At 35.9% G+C, this 24,857-nt stretch overlaps 1 protein-coding gene across 1 annotated transcript in view; it reads left to right on the top strand.

Moving 5' to 3' along the window:
- LOC118274328 (adipokinetic hormone/corazonin-related peptide receptor variant I) overlaps window positions 1-11,164 on the top strand; it is a 146,654-nt gene extending 135,490 nt beyond the window's left edge. The window contains exon 8 of the mRNA XM_050707728.1: window positions 10,423-11,164. Coding sequence (XP_050563685.1) covers window positions 10,423-10,608 — 186 coding nt within the window. The 3' untranslated portion in view covers window positions 10,609-11,164. The remainder of the gene's footprint in view (window positions 1-10,422) is intronic.
- Window positions 11,165-24,857: the final 13,693 nt, after the last annotated feature.

Genomic DNA, 24,857 nt, shown 5'->3' with positions numbered 1-24,857 from the left:
AATCTACATTTTGGAGTGAGTCCACTGTCAGATAGACTGACAGACTATTATTTATTTCTTTAGTTGTTAACGTTTGAAAAGTACCATTTATAGTTTAATGGAAATAAAAGCTTTGACTTTAATAACAAACTAAATTGGTCTGATTATTTTTGCACTAAAATAAATATTTTTAAAGTATTTTAAAAATAATGACACTCCCACCAAATGATTACTTAAATTACTATATCTACGTATCTTTGTGCATTTCTAGCAAAAACTAAATAACTTTGATATTTGACGCATCCTGCAATTATATTTGCCATTTTGGGGTTCAAAAGACATAACGAGGCTTATTTATTGATCACATACAAAAGCCTTTCTGTACCTTAAATTGATGAATCGTAAAGATTATTAAGACTATATATCGTAAAAGTACGTATTCACAGAAACCTTGTCGTAAATTCAGTCATTTGTAACTCACTTAACACACTTCTTTGTCTATTATCTCTTTTGAGACGAAATTAGGACCAAACTTTCGACAAAGGACCAGGTTCTTTGTGAATTCACTCTTTTTTAGGACATGTACGTACTTTTTGTGCCTAAATGTAAGTACTCTTGTGTTAGCAAATATCTACAATTAATGTATTCTGTTCCCTGTACGCAGAAATTACTGGGGCGTAAGTAAGCATCCTAGCTTCGTTACCTAAATAAGATAGGACTAGGAAACAAGAGGACTTAAGATATCACAGTAAAAGTCACTCAAAGCGTGGGAGAGCCATGCTCTCGGCTCGAATGGGCCGGCTCGACAGGAGTATCAATTACAAAGTACAACGGCCTCACAGAAAACTGATGTGAAACAACGCTTGCGTTGTTTTGTTTCGTTGTGAGTGGCCGGCAACGCACTTATAATGCCTCTCGAAGCTGCGGACTACCTAGCCGGTTTACCGGGGCTCCGGCTCGAAAAGTAGGAGTAGGAACGGGGTGGATTTTAGTCAGTAAGAGTCTGACACTCCTTCTCGCCTCGCCCAAAGCGGGAGAAGTCATTGGGTGATTTTCCCCCCTTAAAAAAATGGTTTGGGTGTCCATGGGCGGCGATGATTGCTCACCATCAGGTGGTCCGTCTGCTCGTTCATCGGGTTATACCATAAAAAACATGAGGCTTCATATCGATTTCAAAGTCAAGTATGTTATTATGTTCAATGTAAAAAAAAACTACAAACATCTAAAGAATACTATACTTGATTATTTTCTGTCATGTCATTTCAGTAGCTGCAAGAGTATTCAGAAGGCAAGAAGCCTTTCCATTTTTAATGCAAGTGAGATAATAAAGAAAGTCTAATAGACAGATTTTACGATACTTCCTTATAGGCAGTTTTTCCTAAGGAATTTATGGGCGTGTTTATGTCTCAATAAAGAATTCACCCGCTATCAAAGGGTTTGGTCGAATCATCGTCATTTTATGAATAGGGTCACATACCGACCGACCGAACAAATACGTTAGATACTCCGCTGCATACGGCCTATAAATGAGCCACTGCTGACCAAAGACCTCTTCTAGCACGGAGAATGTTTGAGTATTAATCACCACGCTTGCTTAATGCGGGTTGACGACTTCAAACTTATAATTTAGAAATTATAAGTCCAGGTTTCCTCACGATTTTTTCCTTCACCGTTTGTCAGTAATGTCTTACTAATCTTTTTTATTGAGGGGGAAAATCATCCAATGACTTCTCCTGCTTTGGGTGAAGCGAGAGAGAGTGTCAGACTCTTACTGACTAAATACCACCCCGTTCCTTCTCTTGCTTTGAGCCGGAGCCCCCGGAACAATGTCTTAGTAACCTTAGAAGGAACGTATAACTCGGAGAAAGCCACATTGGTACTTGCCGTTGGTAGGTTTCGTACCCGCACTCTCGTGATGAAAAGCGGTAGTCTGAAACTACTGCATAGTAAATGAATATTCCCTTGTAAATGTCCGGTCAAGGACATGTCAGCAGGCTTTTGTTTTATAAACCCACTATTAATGTTTTCCTCTTATCGTCAAAGGTAATTTTTCAGTGCCAGTAAATAACTATTGAACGCTTTTATTAAAAGCGTTGTATTTTGTGCGTACAATATTTCCATGAAGTAAATACTAGGAACAAAATTAAACAGAGTGTATAAAAAATTACCCTATACCGATGAAGATTCTTCAGATTTTTTCAGAGGTTTTAAATCTCGATGTACAGTTAGGTAAAATAAGAAATCCTTGCCCTATCATTTCCTAAGAAGCCATTACCTTTGTATGTATAACATACATACATACATTGTACATTATTTTAAAATATTAGACACGTATTTTTTTTACGGAAATAAATACTTTTGAAGATATATTATTAGTTTGAAAAATCGCATGACGCCACTTCTAGGTACGTTTTATATATAGATATGACGAATTTCCTCGCACTCCTAAACTTTGATTCTTTTTATCTATGTATTGTTATCTTATACGACAAAAAAACACGTGTCTAATATTGTTTCATTACCTAATTGACATACTAAATAGATTTCTAATTTGCATACCCCGTCATCATCCCTTTTGCTACGAATCTTACATACCTCTTTCGCTTCATCAACAGTCATGAGTCTTTTCATTACACCTTAATTATATTCTTAGCTTAAACCTGTTATTAAATATTTATGCAAATATCATCATATGGCAGCTAATCCCACGCAATGACAAACTTCCTTCAGGCACAGGTTTAAAGGTGCTTAGGAATGACGTCACGTGGGCTGAAACAACACTATTCAATCCACAGAGAACAAGATTTTGCTTTAAGTAATCTCAATCTGCTTTAGACGCAAATTGGCAGCTATTTCACCTGTCTATCACTTATAAAGTAAATTGCCCTTACTGTGGTACAGTATTAATTTCCAAAATACCTACTCGCTGTGAAAAAATAATTTTCTTGAAATAAGATATTGGAGAGATCGAAACTTGTTCGATCGGACCCAAGTTTATGATAATTTGACTGCACAATTGGCGTGGTGGCTGAGTAACCGGCTGCCGTGCAACGCGTAACGGGTTAGATTCCCACACAGAATAACTGTTTATGTGATCCACAAATTGCTGTTTTGGGTCTGGGTGTCATGTGTATGTGAACTTGTATGTTTGTAAACGCACCCTAAACACAGGAGAAAATCAAAGCGGGGCAATATAAAAAAAAAGAAATTCTTAATTAAATGCAATTTTATTTTACTCCATGATTTCCATCATCAGCCAAAACGCGTCTGCTACTGAATAAAATTATACATCTTAAAAGAGGCTGGGCACAATACCCAAAACTTAGGGGATCTAAAGATCTATCTATCAATATAATCACAGGTTTAGGGTGTACATACTCGAGTTCATACTTTACGATTTAAATTACGATTTTTCAACAAAACTTTAAATGCCTGTTTACTAACAACATGGATAATGATGTTTTCCAATCAATAAGGATCAAAAGTCCTTCCTAAGATTTTAAGGGTTGTCCCAAAATATCTGATAACTGTTTCTGAGAATGTTGATATAATTGATAGTACCTACCTTTCAGTCTCTGGTTTCAACGCTTCAGAAAATGTAGGCATTTGTCAAAACGTTTCACAAATTTCTAGGAATCAGAATTAATCTTTCCTTATCATCGTGGCTGTGTTCTATTCAATTGGTCTTTAACATTGGAATCTCTTAATTCAATGTCAGTTACAGAATCAAATGGTCCTAATTTTCCAAATCTGTGCAGACGAGAGACTGTTCGCGACTTATTGATCTTTATATAGACTGATAAATATATTAAGAAGGATGCGACACAGGTCCCTAGTTTGAGCACACCTTTATTGAATAAACACTGAGACAGCGCCGCCGCTATCTCGCCTGAGGTAAGTGATGATGCGGCCTACGATGGAGCACGTCTGCCCATAAGCAACCTATTCACTCGGGCTTTGAAGACACCCAGATTATACCCATCAGGAAATACAGACTTCGGCAAAGAATACCACTACCTAGCAGATCTGAAACGGAAGATTCCATAAGATTTGCTGCAATTAACACAAATATATTAAGAATGATGCAACACAGGTCACTACTTTGAGCACGCCTTTATTGAACAAACAAAACTACTGCTCAATGTCTCAATGTCAACATATTGCTTAATAAAATAATAAATATAAAAAAAAAACATACCTGGATCATTTTCCAGCGTAGGACGTCCACCTTCAAGATGGTAAAACGATCTGATAAAGGTCGCACAAGGTTGCTAAATGCAGGTGACTTCTAATTGACCCATCTAAAAGTCACTGAGGGAAAGCTGTGTTCAGCAGTGGACGTATTGTGGGCAACAAGACTGACTTGTGATGATGAGATCTTTTTTCTGGTATAAGCCAGTAAACGAGCAGACGGATAACTAGATGGTAAGCAATCGCCACCGCCCATGGACACTCGGAACACCAGAGGCGTTACAAATGCGTTACCGGCCTTTTGGGGGTTAGGAATTTAAGGATTGTTGGGAAATCGGAGATTAGGAAGATTGGGAAGGGAAGTAATAGGGCCTCCGGTAACCTCACTCACACAACGAAACCCAACGCAAGCGTTGTTTCACGTCGGTTTTCTGTGAGGCCGTGGTATCATTTCGGTAGAGCCGGCCCATTTGTTCCGAAGCATCGGTTCACAGACTTACTTTTTTAAACTATAAATATCAATTCTTTTATACCATGGTTACTTAAGTGATATGGGCGCAGTTTAGTCAAAAACTCTGTAAAAAAATTAATTATCATGAATTATTATCTTTTGTCCTCCGCAAACAAAAGTCTCTCGTCTGCACAGCACAGCTTCAGTCTCACACAAATTGGGGATTTAAAAGGATTGAAATAAAACGGTGGATAAATGAGTGAAATGTCTCAAGTGTTTTGTGGAAACTTATTAATTGGCAGCTGTAGTTAACGTACAACGTTTAATTTGAAAAATAGAAGACTTAATTGGTCTTCTAGTATTTTCTTCAAGAGGTTCTTACAAATTCTTTTCAATTGAATTTCTTCAATTTAAGAAGTTTCAACCACAATATTATTAATGTGTCAATTTTTTCACTAAATCTCTGATATTCGAAGGCATGCATTTAACGAATGCATGCATTTCGTTTATCTAAATATAGCATGAAGCCTTTTAATGCCCTATGAGGTACGGTTGGGTAATTCGCCAAAAAAAACAAAAAGTTAACGGCGTCATTATCCTCAACCAAAAGTTAACAATTCTGCCGATTGAAACTCAAAATTTGTTTTAAAAATTCAGTGTGACACTGCTTTCCCTCAACCAATCCAATAAAAGATAAGAATGATAATAAGCTACCAAGTCTGATGCTCCATAACGCGGGGGATAATGATTTGTTAAATAAAAATTTAAAGTGGTTTTTCAAAAAGACACCAACTATAAATAAACCTATTACCACACTCCAGTTATGATTTCAGACAGGTTACTATGAGAGATTACAAAAAACCCGATAACACTTTCACTTTGCCTCAACCAGGTATCAAGCCCCACTTCATCCAACCACTCAACCAAATAAGCTGTCATCTCTTTTATTTTCAAGGAATTTGATTATTTTGAAACATTCGGTTTCAGGGCTTGATTTCAATCAAAGCCTCCTCTTTGTTGAAATGAAACTGTATTTGAGACTACTACGTAATTCGTATTGAGTGATGGGTTCACGTCTACCATATTGTGAGCGTCGGTTTACTAAATAAAGTTAGATATCATATTATTTTGTTAGATTTTGTTAGTGCCTCTATTTAGTGTATTGTCACCTACCAGACTGAAGGTGTTACTAGGTACCTTTATACATGAGTTATTTAAAGGGACATAGGGAGAGAATAAGCGATTTTGTTTTATATGATGTTTTTCTTTTTTAAAAAACGTTGCCCCACATTAGGATTTTCTGCTGTGTCGTGGGTGCGTTTACAAACATACAATTTCACATACACATGACACCCAGACCCGAAACAACAATTTGTGGATCACACAAACAGTTGCTCCGTGAGGGAATCGAACCCGCTACACGTTGCACGGCAGCCAGTTGCCCAGCCACCGCGCCAACCGTGCAGTCGAATTATACTATGTAGTGATATGTTTAAGCTTAAAGAATAGGACTATAAGACATAAGGCCTTTGAAGTTTTATTGTTTGAGGTCAAACAAAGAAGTAATAAGTTTCTCAGTTCTGTCGTTATTACATTAATTTCTTCAGTCTGAAATCTTTTTGGTGAATTCTTTTTCGTTACATGATAATATTTTTATGCTACAGCAAAAACAAATCTTACGAGCCGTCTGATGATAAGTGGTACTGTAACCTGAGTACTTACACTTACAATCTTTAATTACGACATCACGTAAACGTAGCAATGCTTCGGCACAAGTACACATATAATATAGTTCGTCTCTCATAGTTTTTTTTTTTTAGTAGTATAAATCATCCTTTGTTTTTTACCATCTAGGGTAAAAATCTCTCTATTCCTACACCTGCTTTTCAAGCCGGAGCCCCGGTATCTCACTAGGTAGTGAGCCGCAGCTCTGAGACATATAGGTCATTGTTAGAATAGCTTTTGAATACGAAAATCTAATGAATTATTTGCAATAAAAATGATAGGTTCATACTGTCAAGAATGACATTTTAATTTGTCTAAAAGGACTTCTACGCGTGGCGTCCAAAGATAAGCACTGGTATTTTTTCTTTTTTCAACTTTTCGTTGCCATTTGGTGAAAAGAAAAAATGCTCGTTCGACGGAATTAGGAGAATTAAAGGGAATCCGGCCATTCACATTTTATCGGATAAGGAAAACCCAATTTGGGACATTTAGCAATGGTTGAATTTTACGTAACCGGTCTAGGCCTTTTGTACCAATTAGAACCGGATTTTTAATTACATACATTAAAGAAAAGTTGTGAATGACAAAATATACGTTTACAATTTTATATTAATATAACAGCTTAGAGTTTTTTGGTTAAAAATCTTCACTATCTCTTTGGTGAAGTGTTTCAGGTTTGATATTTGGGTCGGTCAAAGCATTAATGGTTTTTTCTTGAGAAGCAGTGTCATGTTATATTTAAATATTTTTAAATCTGGGGTTATAAAGAAAATGCTTTACACAGAGAGGAGTGGAAGGAGGGTAGGGAAGCCTTTGCCCTGGAGTGGACTATCATGGCTGAAATTATCAATGATCGTTATGAATAATATCTAATTTCCATGCAAAATAAAGCTTTGGCTACTAGCAGACCTCAAAATATGACAGACCATTTCTAAAGCGTGAAAAAATAGTAGCTATCAACTTTTCTATGGAAAACTGAAGATATTGTTCCCTCCATAATATTATTATATGTGGCTTTACGTGAAGGATGCATCGTGAAAGGCCAAGGGATGAATAAATTGAGTCTGCTATAGTATCTATAATAATAATAAGGAAAACGGCGTTGACCTCATATAGATAACAAACCCAAAAGTAGGGGCTGAAAGGAAACAAGCATAACAAAGGACGTGACCTTGAAAAAAACGTATTTTGCTTGCTATATAGCAAGAGTGGCCTGTACCACTGATAACCAGCTTACATGCCATATACAGTAGGGCTACTCCGATTCTCGAATCCGAAGTTTCGTTTAATCTTCGGCCGTAGGTTTTATTGATTTACTAATAAAATTACTTAAAATAACGTTTTATTTTTAATTTCATATCAAAACCTATTTATTTATCTTCATTTCATTCGTTCATTTTTGTTCACGAAAGTTCGCAATAAATGGAATTGTAGTACGAAATCTGCGAAGTTTCGTACGAAACTTTGTTTTTCGTTGAATTTGAGTAGGCAGGTAGGTATTTGAGTGGTTTGGTTTAGTTCCTTAATGTTATGACATCAAATAATTATGCAGTTCCAAAAACATCATCAACAGGTTGAGACACTTTTACTGCTGAACTACTAATAGTTTAGCAGTAAACTGTCTAAGGCTTTCTAGGCGTTTTCTAAGAAAGAATATATCGACACCAGCAATTTATACTACGCCAACTCGAATTTTGGAAAAAACTTTTTTATGCCAAGTTGCTTAAAATGTGTGTTTACATACGTCATAAAAAAATTGAGAAGAAATATGCAAAAATAAAAAAGTTACAAATCTTATAAAACGCTAAGTAAAGGTACTTTTTGAAATCACTCGATTTATATTACGCCAACAATTATTAGCGGAGCGCGGATCACTTTGGTCAAAGTCCGCGCAACACTGCACTAACTCATAGCTAGCGTAGTTTAGTGCGTGCGTGTGTATACTTGTTCGTTTGTAAAATGAACGACTTAGCGACTTTTACATAGCAAATACTTATGTGTTAACGTATTAATTAGTTTATTAATGGTACGTTGACTATTCTTTTTGTAAGTAAGTACATGTTCTTTATAAAATATTGAAATATGCATCAGATGATTGATCATGTACTACGACCTCCCGTACTACACTACGCTAACATAAGTTAGACGTGTATAAGATGTAACATTTTTTTGATGAATTACGTTTATATACGGCTAACTTGCGCTAAATCAAAAAATAGAAATAATTAAGGAAATATAAATATGAGATATTACAATGAATAAATTAAATATTAAGCATACCAAATTTCAAAAAAGTGTCTTAATTAATGTAAAAGTTATCACGTTTTTCCCTTTAAACGCCTCTACTGTAAAGTACGCTTTTTGAGTTAGCGCAGTATAAATTGCTGGTGTCGATATAATATAAGAAGGTGTGAAGAAACTTAAAAATTATGACAATAATCTCCACATCCCTTAGTACAAGTTTGCTTTCCGTTTAAAGTAAGAAAGGAAAGCGCGTTCGTCTCTCTGATTGGTTGGTTTTATATGAGCCGGCGAATGCGCTCTCGTTTCGATTATTTTAAACGTAAAGCAAACTCATACTAAGGGCTGGAAGATTGGAAATGGCAGGTTAAAAGGTTCATGACAGAAGGATGTTGGCCGATGTCTGTAAATAGGGAAGTTTGTGCGATCGAATTATACTTTGCCACACCAAGGAATATCATGACTGAACAAAACTTTAATAATAATACCTAAGTATAAACATTTTATTCACTGAAGCCGTGTAGATTTGAATTGAGTGAGCACTAGCAAACCTGGCGAACTCGGTCTCGCTCATCCGTATCATCAATGATTTTGCCTGTTTTCCTGGTTTTCTCTTGAATTTTTCTAGAATTTTTTTTGCTATATAACTACCTCACAGAGCCCAAGAACTTTCCAACGAATGCAAAACCGTGGAAATCGGTGCGTGCGTTCTGGAGTTATAGGGTCAGGAAGGAAAAGCCGACCTATTTTCATATTATAGATTATTAGGCAAAAAAATTAAGTGCGTATATCGTATCTATAAGTATATTTATATAGTAAAGAGCGGTTATTTCAATATTACAAACAGACACACCAATTTTATTTATTAATCTACATGGAAGAGAGTGTTTACCGAAAATCAGATTGATCTGTCGTCATAAAGGGGGAAAATTCCAATTACTAAACATCCAAACAAATAGCTAAATAAAGCCGTTTAAGAACACGTAAACAGACAACATAAAACATTCAAAGGCAAAATAAACCTTAAAGTAACCGCAATTCTTACTAATTTTGATTGCTTTGTAGATAAAATAAGCCTCTAATAAATTGCTAATACTTATGCATGAATAAATGTTAATAGGACCAGGAAATATAATGGAGACGCCTTACAAATATTATTTTGGTAGAAGGCTTTTGTTTCTGTACATGTCGTTGGCAGGTTAAGGACACGGTATCGTCACTCGTGTTTCCTATAATCGTATGAATTATATTTACCTTTATTTCATGATATTATTATTATCATGTGTTTGATGTGTAGGCAATTTTTTGAATAAACTATTTTGATTCTATGATTTGTCTCTATGGCACGTCGTACTTGTGGGATTTAGAAGATATCTCTCGAGAAAATCATAAACACGTGTTAAGGCATTATGATAGGCTAGCAACCAGTAATAATAGATTAAGATAGATTTTTTTCTGCCTCGTTAGTCGAGTTTTTCAGGTTTTGGGTTAGTTTTACGGGTTGGCAAAGCGCTGCGCTTTTTCGACATTTCGAAAATTTCTCAGTTAGCACGGGACTGAATTGGTATTCATTATGTGGCAATAGGCTCACCCCCTATTACATGGGACTTATAACACAAATACTGAAATAGTTACATGGTACAGTGGCATTACATGTCGTAATGTGCACCTCTACCTATTCCTTCGGGGATAAAAGGCGTGACGGTGCTATATTTTTTCCTGAAATCAATATGGATGTGTAATCTACAACGTTAAACTAAACATAATTCCGACATAGAAAAATGTATCCTATAATAAAACAAAATATCTAAAATAATAACTTTCTTTGTCCACAGGTCCGTCTCACATGCGTGCGTCGACACAAGGTGAGGTTCGAAGAACTCTCAATAGTCAGGCCAAGTGTGAACTCAGATCCTATCCCTCATTGGTCTGAACACTCCATAGTTGATGAGCGAACTATGAAGGCATCACGAAGCTGTGAGATCTTCGTCCTTCACAGCCCAAAGAGGAACTTCAGATAGCGGTCAATCACCCCTGGTTTCACCCAGGAAAGCAAATTTTGAACTGACAAAACAAAACTATATTTTTAAACTATGTGATGTCTACTTTTTAACTGTGCTCAGTGGTTAATAAGAACAACGGTTGTGATATAAAATACTATTTTTAAAATGAATGAATATTGTGACTAAGATTGACAATGAGATTGGAAACTGATTAGTTTTAAGGTGAATTGTAAATATGAGATTTCAGTTTTTGATGGTGGTCGTCTCATTAGCACCAGTTAATGAGACGTTAAGTCTTATTAGTTCAAATTTAAACTGACCAAAATAACTTGTACTCAATATTATTTTATGCTTATTCATGTATGTTAATGTGTGTCAATGACTTCTCTCGCTTTGAGCGAGGCGAGAGGGAGTGTCAGACTCTTACTGACTAAAAACCACCCCATAACTACTTCTGCTTTTCGAGCGGAGCTGGAGCCCCAGTAAACCCTAAAAAACTAGGTTGTCCGGAATTGCGTAAACCTTGTATTTATAACTGGTCAAATTTTTAAATAAACACTCATACTGCCGTAACTCAGAGACATTTAATGAATACTTAAAGTATTAATTAGTGACGATTTTATTCCGAAAATTACTGATATAGACTGGGCTCAGGACCATTAAATGACTTTGAGTACGGTAGATAAATATTACTTTGTTTCATTGATAAATACATATCTGCAAGTAAATATTATCTATACTTTCATTCATGTAGATAGAAGACGTATTAAGCTGTGCCAAATAATACTGTTACCGGTGCCAAAGTACAAAAGTTTCATGTAAAATATGTTTATAATTTATTTAAGATCAAAATTCTCAGTAGATATAATTGTTTCGTACATTCCTAATTTTATTTCCACATCTTTTGATTCATGACTTAATTATTATAATAATAAATATTCAAATCAAAAATTATATCTACTGAGGATTTTGATTATTTATAATTTATAATCCTTACATGTAAAATATGTTTTGAACCTATCGAAGTACTTTTAACAAACTTACTTCGATGTTAAAATGACTTCGAAACGTTCAAAAAAGAAAGTTATTAGATTTGACTTCACACACACAATAATTCTCAATGGATTAACACAAATTACTTTAAAATCTTCAAACCGAAACCGCTTTGCTCTACACGCTCCAACTTTAACCAATCCAATAAAGGTTACTTTGCTTTCTGCCAACATCTCTATTTGTGTTATCTTCCCACCAGGGGCCTTAGTCTGCTATTACAATTGTGTCAGAATGGTCGATCACTGAGCAGTGCGAGAGGGACGGAGCTAAATTTGTTAAGAAAAGAAATACTTGGGCTGTATAATAGGTACTGGTATATTTATACAACGGATTATAAAAAATATATGAGAAAAATATGAGGAAAAGAAAACAAAAGAATAATTTTTATGCGCGCGACGCGCGCATGTGATGCTTGTACAGCTGCATTCATAGCTCCGTCCCTCTCGCACTGCGCAGTGATCGACCATTCTGACACAATTGTAATAGCAGACTAAGGCACCAGATCTTAGTTAATGCTGATCCTATAACATTGACCCAGTTTTCGAGCCTCAAATGCATTGATGACAAAGCTGTAACATTTTCTTGGCATCGGCTTGTATTTGTATTATTTTGTTGACTATTTTTTGGGGTAACATTGTGAATGATAAAGTACCTTATGTACGTTTGTATAAGTTAGTATTTTGTATGTTTTTTGCAATATATATATTGTTTTATATGAAACACTAAAAGATAAGGATGACGAGGTCTGAATAAATTTTGTATCTTTCAATCTGTTGTTAATAAAAAAACAAGTGCGCATCAAAACTAAAGAATAAAAACCACGGTAAATGAATACAAAATTGACATACTCAAGCGCGAATTGTGATATTTCAACTCAATGCATCGTAACCCTTTCTTGGATTTTGAAACAGGAATCATTTTTTTTAAATACTTTAAAATTGGACCAGAAATTCCTGGAATTTTAATTTGTTTCCTATATTTATAGGAACTTATAAAAAAGTTACACTCGTACTTGCCGTCTTGTAGGTATCGAATCCGCTCTCTCATGCATGAGAAGCGGGGGTCTTAAACCTCCAGGCCACCACGATTATAATGTAAGTTTGTCTATTTATCGGACTCCTGTATTCACCTAAGCGTAAAATTATTCGATGGCCACACGCTGTTATATTTTTATCCTTATTTCTTAACCCGTCGTGTGCCGAAACGCAGATCCACGCGAGACACAGTGTATTTTCTATTGTTGTCTTATATACGGCATACAAGAGGTTAATACTCGCTAATATTTTATATTCATCATAAATAATAATCATGACAATGGAAATCACAAAATCTAATTAATATCTTTACATAAAAATGTACCAAATATTATTTTGTTTGTCTACTGAATATAATTATGTTGATATTTAAATTGTAATATTTGTAAATATTACTCGTACTTCTAAGAAACATGGGTGCCGCCAGAATTATTTTCAGGGAAGAGATATACTTCTGCATTATTTAAAATGTTCAATTATATGTCGTGTAAGAAAATTGTTTTGTGGTCAAAATTAGTTTAACTGCCGTACTCAAAGACCTTTAATGATTCCTTAAACAATTCCTTAGTAACGATTTTGTTTCGAAAACAATTGTTTAGGACTGGGTTAAGTAACTATTAAATGACTCTGAGTGTGGCGGTAAGTTTTTTATAAGTGGACTCAACATAGGCCAATCGTTAGATAAATTCGACTAAAGAAAAATTTATCCAAGGAGGTTATGAAAAACTAAGGCGTTCATTGAAATTCGTCTCAAGACTCGTCACGTGTAACATTAAATCGAAATAACGATTACTCCCGAAGTACCAAGAATAACAATTAACAAAATATGATTACTAAGAAACGTAGTAAAATCAGAACGAAGTTGATCAACAAAATAATATTGTTTGTTTTCCTTCCCGCCAAAAACTATCTGTCAAACCTTCCATCGCTCCGAACTCACCCAAGTCTTTAATCCACAGATTATTCTGTATAGTCTGTGGTTAATCAACTTGACGTTTTAACACGAAAACTATTGCTACCAAGGAGGTTTTATTGCCAAGGAGGTTTTAGTTATATTTTTATTATTTTCTCTACTGTAATGTAAATAGTTCCCCCCACCCCTACCCCCTTGAATTCTACTGCTGGCACCCATGTCTAGTATTAAGTTAAGTAGATAGAAATTAAATATCTCTGTACCAATTTGTAATATATGTTTTATTTATTTAAATTGTGTATAAGTTTACATAAGATCGACTGTAGCAAAATTTTCTGTCGAAAAATTGTATAACTATTTGAGAGAATAAAATTCTTATTACTAATTGGCTCACGTTTCTTTATTTCTAGGAGATGTTATATTACTACTCACGTATGTACAGACATACGTCTGAGTATGGTAGCTATGGCAACGGTTTTTTTTTGTAAATGTACAATTTATTAGTAAATAAATTATAAAACAAAAATGTTGTCAGAAGGATTATTACGAGTTTGCTTTACGTTGGCAATGATTGGTTATAGTTACTCCTTAATACATCAGGTACTAGCCAATAGAAGTTTCGTCAAAATCGGTCCAACTAATTCAGAGATTAGCCAGACCAAACAGACAGACAAAAAGTAAAAAGCGGTTATTCCAATATTACAAACAGACACACCAAAATTTATAAAAAATGTAGAAAAAGATACAGTTCATATAGTATAAACTAAACAAGTCATAAATCTTCATTGAACAAAACTTATTACATTTGACAAATAGACCGTATAGTTCACCTTTCCTATCATTTCCCAGAAGCGTCGTAGGACCAATGGCCACTCTCAGTTACGTTGTTAGAAATTTAGAGATAAATTTCATATCCCCAAGGAAGCAATTTGATACTTTTTACCTTTAGCCAATCAGAGCTATTTTAGGATTTTATCAAACCTTTAAAACGAATAGAAACTCGCTTTTGTATTTAGAATAATGTCCAAAAACAATTGCCAATTCTACTATTGTTTTAATTGTGTTTTAAAAATAGAATCGATTTATTTCCTCATTCAAAATAGGGTCGATTCATTGATCCGTTTTTAGTTCGAGATATTTTTCCTTTTATTGAGATTTAGAACAATTGTTGAGGGCAATATACTCCGCTAAAACCGATCATCAGTTGGCTCGTGTAACTAACTTTCTTAGAATAACCGTATTGGATACATATATACTTATTTTTGATACTAGATCGAAATAAAACCTATTTATAAAACTCTTTTGGTACTAAGTAACTGGCAGATTACGCACAGCCAATTTATTGAACCTAGAAAGGTGAAACTTGGCATGTATTACTTACGGGTGTTTTTCCACCAGAGATGTGCTATGCTACGTTGCTGTGGATGCGTTTGGCTTCCACACATAATATTCATTAGTACACATAGCTTTGTTTTTATAAGGAAAGACGCATGCTATGGACGGTTCCCTACTATCGATACATCGCATACTCGAGCTGCGCATATTACTAGGAGCTGCATTGCGGCGGTGCATCTTACACACATAGTTTCACAGCTTAGCTACCTTCGTAGCATAGCACATCTCTGGTGGAAAGGCATCCTAATGAGTCTAAGAGAACAATACGAGAGGATTTCCTAAATTCCCACGGAAGCGGGAAAACGGGAATCACTAATGAATGTGTCTGAAATAGGTAGCTCAATATTAGGTACATACGTGAACAATGTATAGGATTAATAATTACTAATAAACTAAAGTACAATATGTAATTTCGATCCATTATTTTAGCTGATAACGACCTACATAAGTACCTATTAACCATTCGAAGGAAGTAAAGATTATCAGCTATTCTACAAACACTCATGTCCTATATCCCAGACTTCACGTATATCTGTCAATTATGTACAATTTCCTAGTAACTACTTACCGATGATCTAGATCCAAGTAAATATACAGGTCCATATCCGAATGAAAATTGAGTTTTCCGAACATGTGGGCGTTTTTTGCGAATACAAAAATCCAAAGGACTAATCTCATGTCAGATTCTTTGAATACTAAACCAAAGTTTTATTGGAATTTCGTTAAAGCTCCTATAATTTGGAAACTTTGCTCCCGGTACCTACTTACTTACATTATAATTTTATTTGAACCATTTTCTGTCAAATGAAGACTTCAACTGGATATGTTTTGAACGAATGTTGGTTAATTTTAATACGCTCTAGAACGGATCTAAAACTTAGTAATTTTGAAGTTACAAAGTTGGTAATTTTAAAGCAATTTTCAGATTTATTTCGGCGTTGTAAGTAGATTATAATGATTTATATATCTTCTGGTTTATTTTATTGCAGGATACAGTTATTACGGTGCTTTTCTACCAGAGATGTGCTATGCTACGTTGTTGTAGATACGTTTGGTTTCCATCAATTACATTAATTATTTTCAATTATATATCTTCCACCTGCGGCTTCGCTCGTGTTCCCGTAGGATAAAAAGCCTATGTGTTATTCCAGACCACAATATATCCCTGTTCCAAATTGCATCGCGATTCTTTCGGCCGTTTTGATGTGATTGAGTAACAAACATACATGCAAACACACAAAGGTACAATGTAACAAACTTTTGCATTTTTAATACCTATCTTTGGCCCCTTTATAGTAAGTAAAAGTAAAATCGTGTCTCTTATACCGACAGACAAGAGGTAAAAGCAAACAATTAAAAACAAACTATTCTACGAGTAAACCTCGTTCGTGACTGTACCAAAACATTTCAGGAAACTCTTAACCACCCCCTATCTATCAAGAAACCAAGAAACCACAGGTTACGTGGAAGACGGTAGCCTTGTCAAGTCAAGTCAAAGACTAAACGTAACCACATAGATACAATATTCACTACAATGGGCACGTAGTGACAAGGTACAGTACCTGACAATAGATATTGCGCATCGCAAGAAAAACATTTTTTTCACAATACAAACAAATCAAGAGACATAGCACAAAGTAATAGTCAGGAGTAGTCCATACTATGTTAAAAGCACTGGTTCTCGTCAGATCGCCGAAATTAAGCAACATAAAACGAACGGTTAGTACGTGGATGGGTGACGCCTAGGAATACCGCGTGATGTTTGCCTTTTGCTAAATTTTGGACATGCGTGGAAAGTAACCATCGCCGTATGCGTATACGAGTAATTTGAGAGTCTGAACTTATTAGTACGAGAGATTGAAACTGCGGTCGCTGGGCAACGAGCTGCTGTGCAACGTGGAGCGGGTTCGATTCCCGCACGGAGCAACTCTTTGTGTCAACCACAAAATGTTGTCTGTAAATGCACCCACGACACGGGAGAAAATCCTAGTGTGGGGAAACGTATTTAAGAAATAATACTACACAATAAATAGTCTCTTTTGCACCGTGTTGCATAATATTTGTCTACTTTAAAATTATTTGCTTTTTGCCTGCAATATTATAACAGTGTAACTAAACTGTTTTTCTTTCATTCTAAAAGTCGATGTGCAATATTTATTGCCAGGTACTGTAAACAGTGAGGTAAGGTAACAATGGAAGGTTTGACCCTAAAACTTGATTTAGTTTCTTAGTGACTGGCGTTTTGTTGGCTTGGTTATTATTTGGTTATTTATGGCCTGGCAACGTGACGGGGCTGGCTCTTGATTGACGACAATGATGAGAGGTGAGGCGATACTGTTGGATGAACTTTGATTTTTTTTTATAAGTTTATTTACATTTGTTCTCCACGGGATGAACTTTGGTTGCGAAGCGGCAGTTTAATAATTAATTTATTTAAATTGGTTTTGGGACTTTTTTTATTTAATAAAGGTTTACCAATAGCTTCTGTACAAAGAATATTAAGTACAGTAAATACCTACATGTCAGTTTAGGGCTCATACAGGCACCATTTATAGGTTAACCAACAATTTAATACTAAGTGATATAAATTGTCACTTAGTATAAAATTAAGTTAAAATAAATTACACTTTATTAACCTCATTTTAATAGAAAAGGGGATACATTTAAGCATGTAGTATGTGCTAAGTAAGTATTTGAGTTCGATTCCCCGGTGAGATAAATATCATTGAGATGTTTTTGAAAATTCCTAATACCGCGACAGAGCCTGTAGTTGATCCATGTCTGGTATATGGCAATAGGATCATTCTCATTTACACAAAAACAGGTGTAAACACCTCTTTTTGTAAAAAGGGGTGTTATATTGCATACAATTGAGCAAACACATATGACTTAAGTTAAACCACATATTTAGTATCATCTTGACTGACAATGTATACGAAAAATTAGCGAAATAACCCCAGAAGTTATGCCAACAAGTGCATTTTTCTCTTTGAACTAATTTGACCACTCTTTAAAATACGACATTGTAACAGCCGCATTCGCAGTCCGTAACATTCCTAGTTTAATTATTTATTTAGTTTTTTTTTAAAATATTTAGTTGTATTGCTTCCGCAGACCAGTACTAATTGTAGTTTCATATAAGTCATATGAGTGATATCCATACTGTATATCCACATCTGCCCATCATCATTTTACGTTATATGCCTATATACACAGAATTCACGATAACCAGTAACATTTTACTCACCGGCGCCTGACGCAAACTGGAGATAAATCAAGCTCCGACTATAGACATTCAATTTAGTTTGCCTCCGAAGCAATTACGTTCTGACATTTTGTATAACACATTATTATCGATCCCTGAAGGGACCCAGGTCTTCATATTATTTATTAATATTTATGTATTTACATATAAAAATGTTTAGTAAAGGCAATGTAAAGAAATTGTGGGTAAAATTTACTAGGTTATACCAATTTTTGACGGTGATTCTATGCTAAATAATTATGAGGTAAGATTTGATTGTCAGTTTATGGAACACACTGTTCCTACTCCTGCTTTTCGAGTCGGAGCCCCGGTAACCCGCTAGACAGTCCGCAGCTGCAGGTCGGCATCAGCCCTACTGGGCCCCATCTGTGGTGGTCTGATGGTCTTTGAGGTGCAAGCGGAACGCGACGCAGGATGCAACACGCTTTTATACAATACTCAGCTAAATTTAGCTGAGTCTCAGCGATTACTTACCCAAAAATTTACTAATTAGAAAAAGGCTAAAAGTAAGTAAAAATATTTTTGAACGAAAATCATCCAATGACTTCTTGGGCGAGGCAAGAGGCAGTGTCAGACTCTTACTGACTTAAAACCAGCCCGTTCCTATTCCTGCTTAAAGTAAGAAGATAAGGTTTAATGTTTACATTATATTTATTTTCCTTACTTCAGATGGTTTCGAGGTAAGTGTGAATAATTTTAATGTATATGTACCAACTTTTGAATTAAGTACCTAACCTAATTTCTGTGATTCCGCAAATACGTGTGTGGGTTGTCAAGCAAGATATCATTACCTTGAATCGTATGAAGTTGTTACACAAGTACTCTGAATTCTATAAAGCGATTTGCATACACGCGGCTGCACGTAGAACTATACATAACCAGTTTATCATGGTCTCGCTTTCTATGATTTTTCTTGAATGATGAATTTCACTCCTTAGCAGTCTTTGGGTCCGTTTACACAGACCGGGTCGGAGAGGAGACCAAGTTTTTATCACGTTGAAAACAGAGTTTTAAGTATTTGTATTAAGGTATATTTTTTAATGTGCACTGTTTTTGTTAGTAAAAATGCATGACAGCGCTTGAAGTGAAATAATAAAAAGATCTGAACGGCTCCGATCGCGGTTCTTTCTTGCTCGAGCAGCCGATCGGATCCGAGCGCATCCGCTTCCAGTCGGTCTATGTGAAATAGTTGGCGACTCCGCAGCGGCCGACTCCAAGCGTATACAATCCCCGGAGCTGCGGACTACCTAGCGGGTTTACCGGGGCTCCGGCTCGAGAAGCAGGAGTAGGAACGGGGTGGTTTTTAGTCAGTAAGAGTCTGACACTCCCTATCGCCTTACCCTGGCGAGAGAAGTCATTGGATGATTTTCCGCCCTGAAAAAAAAGCGTAAACAATCCGGTCTGTGTGACAAGAAAAATACGCGCCGATGCTCTCCGAGCCGATCAGTGTGAACCCTATCCGGAGTACCACTAACCACAAAAAGAAAACTTTCAAAAATCTTACGCAAATAAAATTCAAAATCTAGACAAAAAACCCACTTACTGAAACTAGAAGGGTTCAATGACTTGACCCCGCATGTTAATCTACATTCGGCGAGTGTTATAGGTATATGTACATAATTTTAAGTGGTTAGCAACAAAACCAGGAATATTTATAGCACTTACTGACACATTTTACACATTATGAAACAAATTGATGTGACGCAACCAACTTACATTATATTAACCGAGGTTCTCGCCACAGATTTTAGTAAAGACAGGCATTAATTTGAATAATTATTTGTCGTTTATTTATTACCAATTACAAACAATTACTAATGTAATGTGAAAGTTTGTGATTGTGTGTATGTTTGTTAATCAATCACGTCGAAACGGATGTAGAGATGAGGATGAAAGGACATGGCTAAACCAAAGTATGGACGTCGTAACCCGTACAAATAAATATTGTATAAATATGGTACCTAGCAATAAATAAAGCCGCATAATTAAAAAATGATATTTTGTAGTTAAGAAGGTCCAGAAACTTGGCATATCTGCGCAATCCTGAAAATAAAGTAGCGCTCCTACGTCAAACAACGTTACAGTACCTTCAAACTATAACTTATTGCTGTGAACTTTTACCAAGGCGTTTTGATGTACCTGAGCCGAAAGTTATTTATATATGAGGTAGATAGGTAAACAATTCTTTGCTTATACTAGATAATGAACACAAAGTAACCAAGGACAGACACAAAATATATAGTAAGATTGTGCAATCTTATACAAAATATATATTTTGTGTCGATCAAAACCTTTACAATTATTTGGTTTCCGAAAAAAGTCATTATATTACCGTTATTCAAAATTGATGTTCGTTTAATTATTTCGATTTGATTTTCGGGGAAACTAATGTCCTAATAATAGCTTACAGTATCTACTTCCGTGTTGTCATGTCAAACCACAACAGAAAAAAATCAAATATGCAATTTATTTTTTGTTAATTTTTGTTCACCAAGTTATAAGAATTAGTTAAACACAAAATAATTCATAAGTGAATATTTAAATGATACGGGTTAGCGTGAAATTCGTATTCTTGTTATTATGCCTGGGTCAGTCATTTAGCCATCTCCTTTAAAACGGTGGCAGACTATGGTCTAAAATAATGCATTGGCTACTTTTTATCCCTGGTACGCTGGCGAAGCTAGCTAGGCGAGCTAATTGTGTAATACACAAGTTAGTGTCAGTAGGAGTATAAATAGAAGTTAAATTTTCAGTCAAAATGTTTGTGGCGACACATTGACAAGTAACAAGTGACAGATGACAGAAGTCGCACATAGACTATCGACGAGCAAATCAACGGATGACGTCACAAATATCCTGCATCGCACATATGAAGTTTACATGCGAAATAACACGGATAGAAAATCCCAACGAACACCTCGCCTGGTCGGAGGATGCTCCTTTTCTTAGGGAACTTTACTCTCTGTTCCCTAAATGTTTATCTATTTAATGGACCTTTTAGAGTTTAAATACAAGAGACGAGAATAGCTGTTCCAAATAATATGAGCACCTCTGCCTATGCCTTCTGGGAATAATTAGGGAGTCATTACAGTATTGAGGTTTTCAATTACATTTCGAATATACCTATTATTTCCCCGATACATGTGCCTCTGTGAATTTAAATTAACATTGATGTATCCGACTATTCTAGGAAAAATTTGAAACGTGATTTAGTAATGAATAGGTAATGAGCATCGTTTTTTCTGCGGGTCGCAAGATGTGGCGCCCATTTTTAAGGGGTCAACCCAAAAATTGTCTGCACGGTTGGTGCGGTGGCTGGACAACCGGCTACCGCGTAACGTGTAGCGGGTTCGATTCCCGCACGGAGCAACACTTTGTGTGATCCACAAATCGTTGTTTCGGGTCTGGCTGTCCTGCACAACAACACAGGAGTAAATCCTAGTGTAGGGCAACGTTTTTAAAAAAAGAAAGAAAAGAAGGAGTGACCCTCACAACAAAAAAATATAGGACAATAATATGTGTAAAAAGAGTGTTGTCATAGACATATCTTGCAATAGAATTTGAAAGTACCTAAATATCTTTTATTATACAGTTTTATTCATCTTGGCCTGTTTGTTTGATTAGTAATTACTAATCAAACAAACGTTCGTCTAAAATTTCGTTAAAAATTAGAATAAGAACCAATTAAATAATATTTTTATTTATTGCTTATTTACCAAATATGCTGCAAGATAAGTTCTATAGCAATATATAAGTATATTAAGTATGTGATAATCGACACCGAATGATAATTCCCTGCGCACTTGTATTGATAACGTCGTATTTATGGAGAAACTATAAGACCATTCTCCCTTTTAAAAGGCCAAATACGCACCAGTATCTGTTTATTGGTGGCAAAGGATGATGTTGGTCGCTTAACATCAGGCTATCCAATTGAATGAAGTACAGATATGAAAGTTTGGGTCAATATTTGTTACTGAACCACGTCTGGATAGCTTAATTAATTTGAATGAAAGTTTGTAGAAGTAGATTTCAATTTGGAATACCTAACACAAACTTATTCCCAGTAAAGTAGGGCAAACTGACTGAAATTGGTACTTGCATGAATTAGCAATCAATGAATGAATTTTAGATCGCTATTGAGAGGATTACATCATTTATAATGCTCATAGTTATCTCTTCGAACTTTATCATTCAGATCACGTTGGTATGGAACACCACATAGGTTTTTTTTTTTTTTTAGGGTGGAAAATCATCCAATGACTTCTCCCGCCTTGGGCGAGGCGAAAGGGAGTGTCAGACTCTTACTGACTAAAAACCACCCCGTTCCTACTCCTGCCCGTCGAGCCGGAGCCCCGGTAAACCCGCTAGGTTGTCCGCAGCACCGGATTAGGCATCAGCCCTACTGGGCCCCATCTGCTGTAACATAGGTAAAGTATTGTTATAGAACAAACCGTCGAATTTATGTCGATGAGTTTCCCATATTTCGGCACCGCCATGATCACGGATGAACTGGAGTAAATGCGGGTGGATGTTTAAGAGCAGACAAATCGGTCTACCCTCTTTCTCGTTCGTTTTTTGCTGACACCGCTACCATTGTCACTTGTAACTCGATTCAATTCTCGACACACAAAACTCACTGTGTCCGCTCGCGAACTTTCTTCTTTCTTGGCACTTTTGTAAATAAACATGGTAAATATCCCGTCTCAAGTTCTAATAATAGTTGAAGTGGATGTGCATAAACTGATGGCATCGGTACATCGCTCCGTCTGAGGGTGTTTCATACAATACCCATGCGTCATTTCACTGAGGACAAAGCCCAGACGTGTATGGAACTTAAATGACGTTTGATGGTGGTTTATGACGTCATAGTCACCCCTTTCGTATAATGAACGAAGATGTCAATGGCCTAAGAATAGCTTTGTTTTATTTTCGTACTTCATTGTTGGAAATTTTCAAGAATTTACTGACTACAATAGTGAAATATAACTTAGCGTAGGAAAATTTTCGTATTTAAACGGTTTTATTTAGCTCACCCCGTTTGTTTTATTCATTCTTTCTTGGGTCAAATTTAGTAATTCAAATTTCACCCTCTTCCTGTTAACCGATTAATCTGAAATTTTGTGTACACTTTGGATTTTTTTCTTCACAAACACCTAATAATCACTGAAAGTGTGGATGTTATGAGTATCAAAGTCGAAAAAAAGCGTTGAGGATCCCGACGTCGAGAATCGACAAACATGCACGTCTACCTTTTTTTGAGGGATTTTCCCATATCATCCTGTGTTTTCTCCGGCCTTGGGCGAGGCGAGAATGAGTGTCAGACTCTTACTGACTAAAAACCACCCCGTTCCTACTCCTGCCTTTCAAGCTGGAGCCCCGGTAAACCCGCTACGTAGTCCGCAGCTTCGGATCAGGCGTCCAGTAAGGCTGATCCTTACTGGACCCCATCAGTGGTGGTTTGATGGCTCGACGACATCACGAACGCAAAGCGCCATACGCACGGGTCTGGATCTGGTATTTTTTATTGTGAGCAATAATTTTATTAGATGATTAATTCTATGAGTTTCATGGAATAAGAGTTTATGAAAAAGACTGTATTGAAACCTCTCTTTTATTATTATTTAAAATGAAAAATCTTCACTTTCACGAAAACTGAAACACGAATCCAGAACCCTAAAATTACTACTCATAAATGAAAAAATACGGGGAAAAAAATTACCATATACCCACGACCATCGCCCACGTAATTCAGTCACCTTTATTATCGACGTCTTAATGAATAAGTTATTGTTAATGAGCAAGTATTATCTTGAGCTTGTTTTTGTTACGTAAACAAAACAATATACCTACACTGTTGCCTGGAAACCCACACGTTGAGGGGAAAGCTAGTCTACTAGGTAATAGCTAATAATTTGTATTCTAATACTTTAATTACCCGTTCAATATAATTAATGGCCTAGCTTGTTTAATAAACTAATGGTAGTTTATATAACGCGGTGAGAGTGCGAGAGAGAGAGAAAAAAAATGAGAAAGTGAGAGTGAGATCAAAAAATAGAACTAGAACAAGAAAGAGAAAGAGAAAGAGAAAGAGAAAGAGAAAGAGAAAGAGAAAGAGAAAGAGAAAGAGAAAGAGAAAGAGAAAGAGAAAGAGAAAGAGAAAGAGAAAGAGAAAGAGAAAGAGAAAGAGAAAGAGAAAGAGAAAGAGATAAAAGAAGAGTGAGAGTGACAGTAAGGCACGTCAATGACGCCAGGCCAACAAGGCCACAAGGACAGAAAAATGTTCATATTCTCTTTCAAAATTCGTCTTTAACTACGACCAACTTCGCAACATAAAATTAAACAAATGACTCGTGAATGACGTTAGACCCGAAATGACGAGAACAGAAACATTACGGTATAAGATTTTGTTCTCTTTCTTAATTCGCACGTTTATTTCTTTATTCAAAACAAATGCATTATTTTGGCGTAGAAAGGTACGCGTCCGTGCCAGAAGACCTCCCCGCGGTGCACCCTGGGTACAGGTAATAGTCCCCCTAACGGGGGTGATAGGGTTGGAGTGACTATTGCCTGTAGCGAACTTCTGGACGGAGCGGAAGAATCCGAG

The sequence above is a fragment of the Spodoptera frugiperda genome, chromosome 3 (genome assembly GCF_023101765.2).
Source record: "Spodoptera frugiperda isolate SF20-4 chromosome 3, AGI-APGP_CSIRO_Sfru_2.0, whole genome shotgun sequence".
Taxonomy (NCBI): Eukaryota; Metazoa; Arthropoda; class Insecta; order Lepidoptera; family Noctuidae; genus Spodoptera; species Spodoptera frugiperda.
Note: the sequence above shows the minus strand (reverse complement) of the source record. Positions and strands in the feature narration are given on the sequence as shown.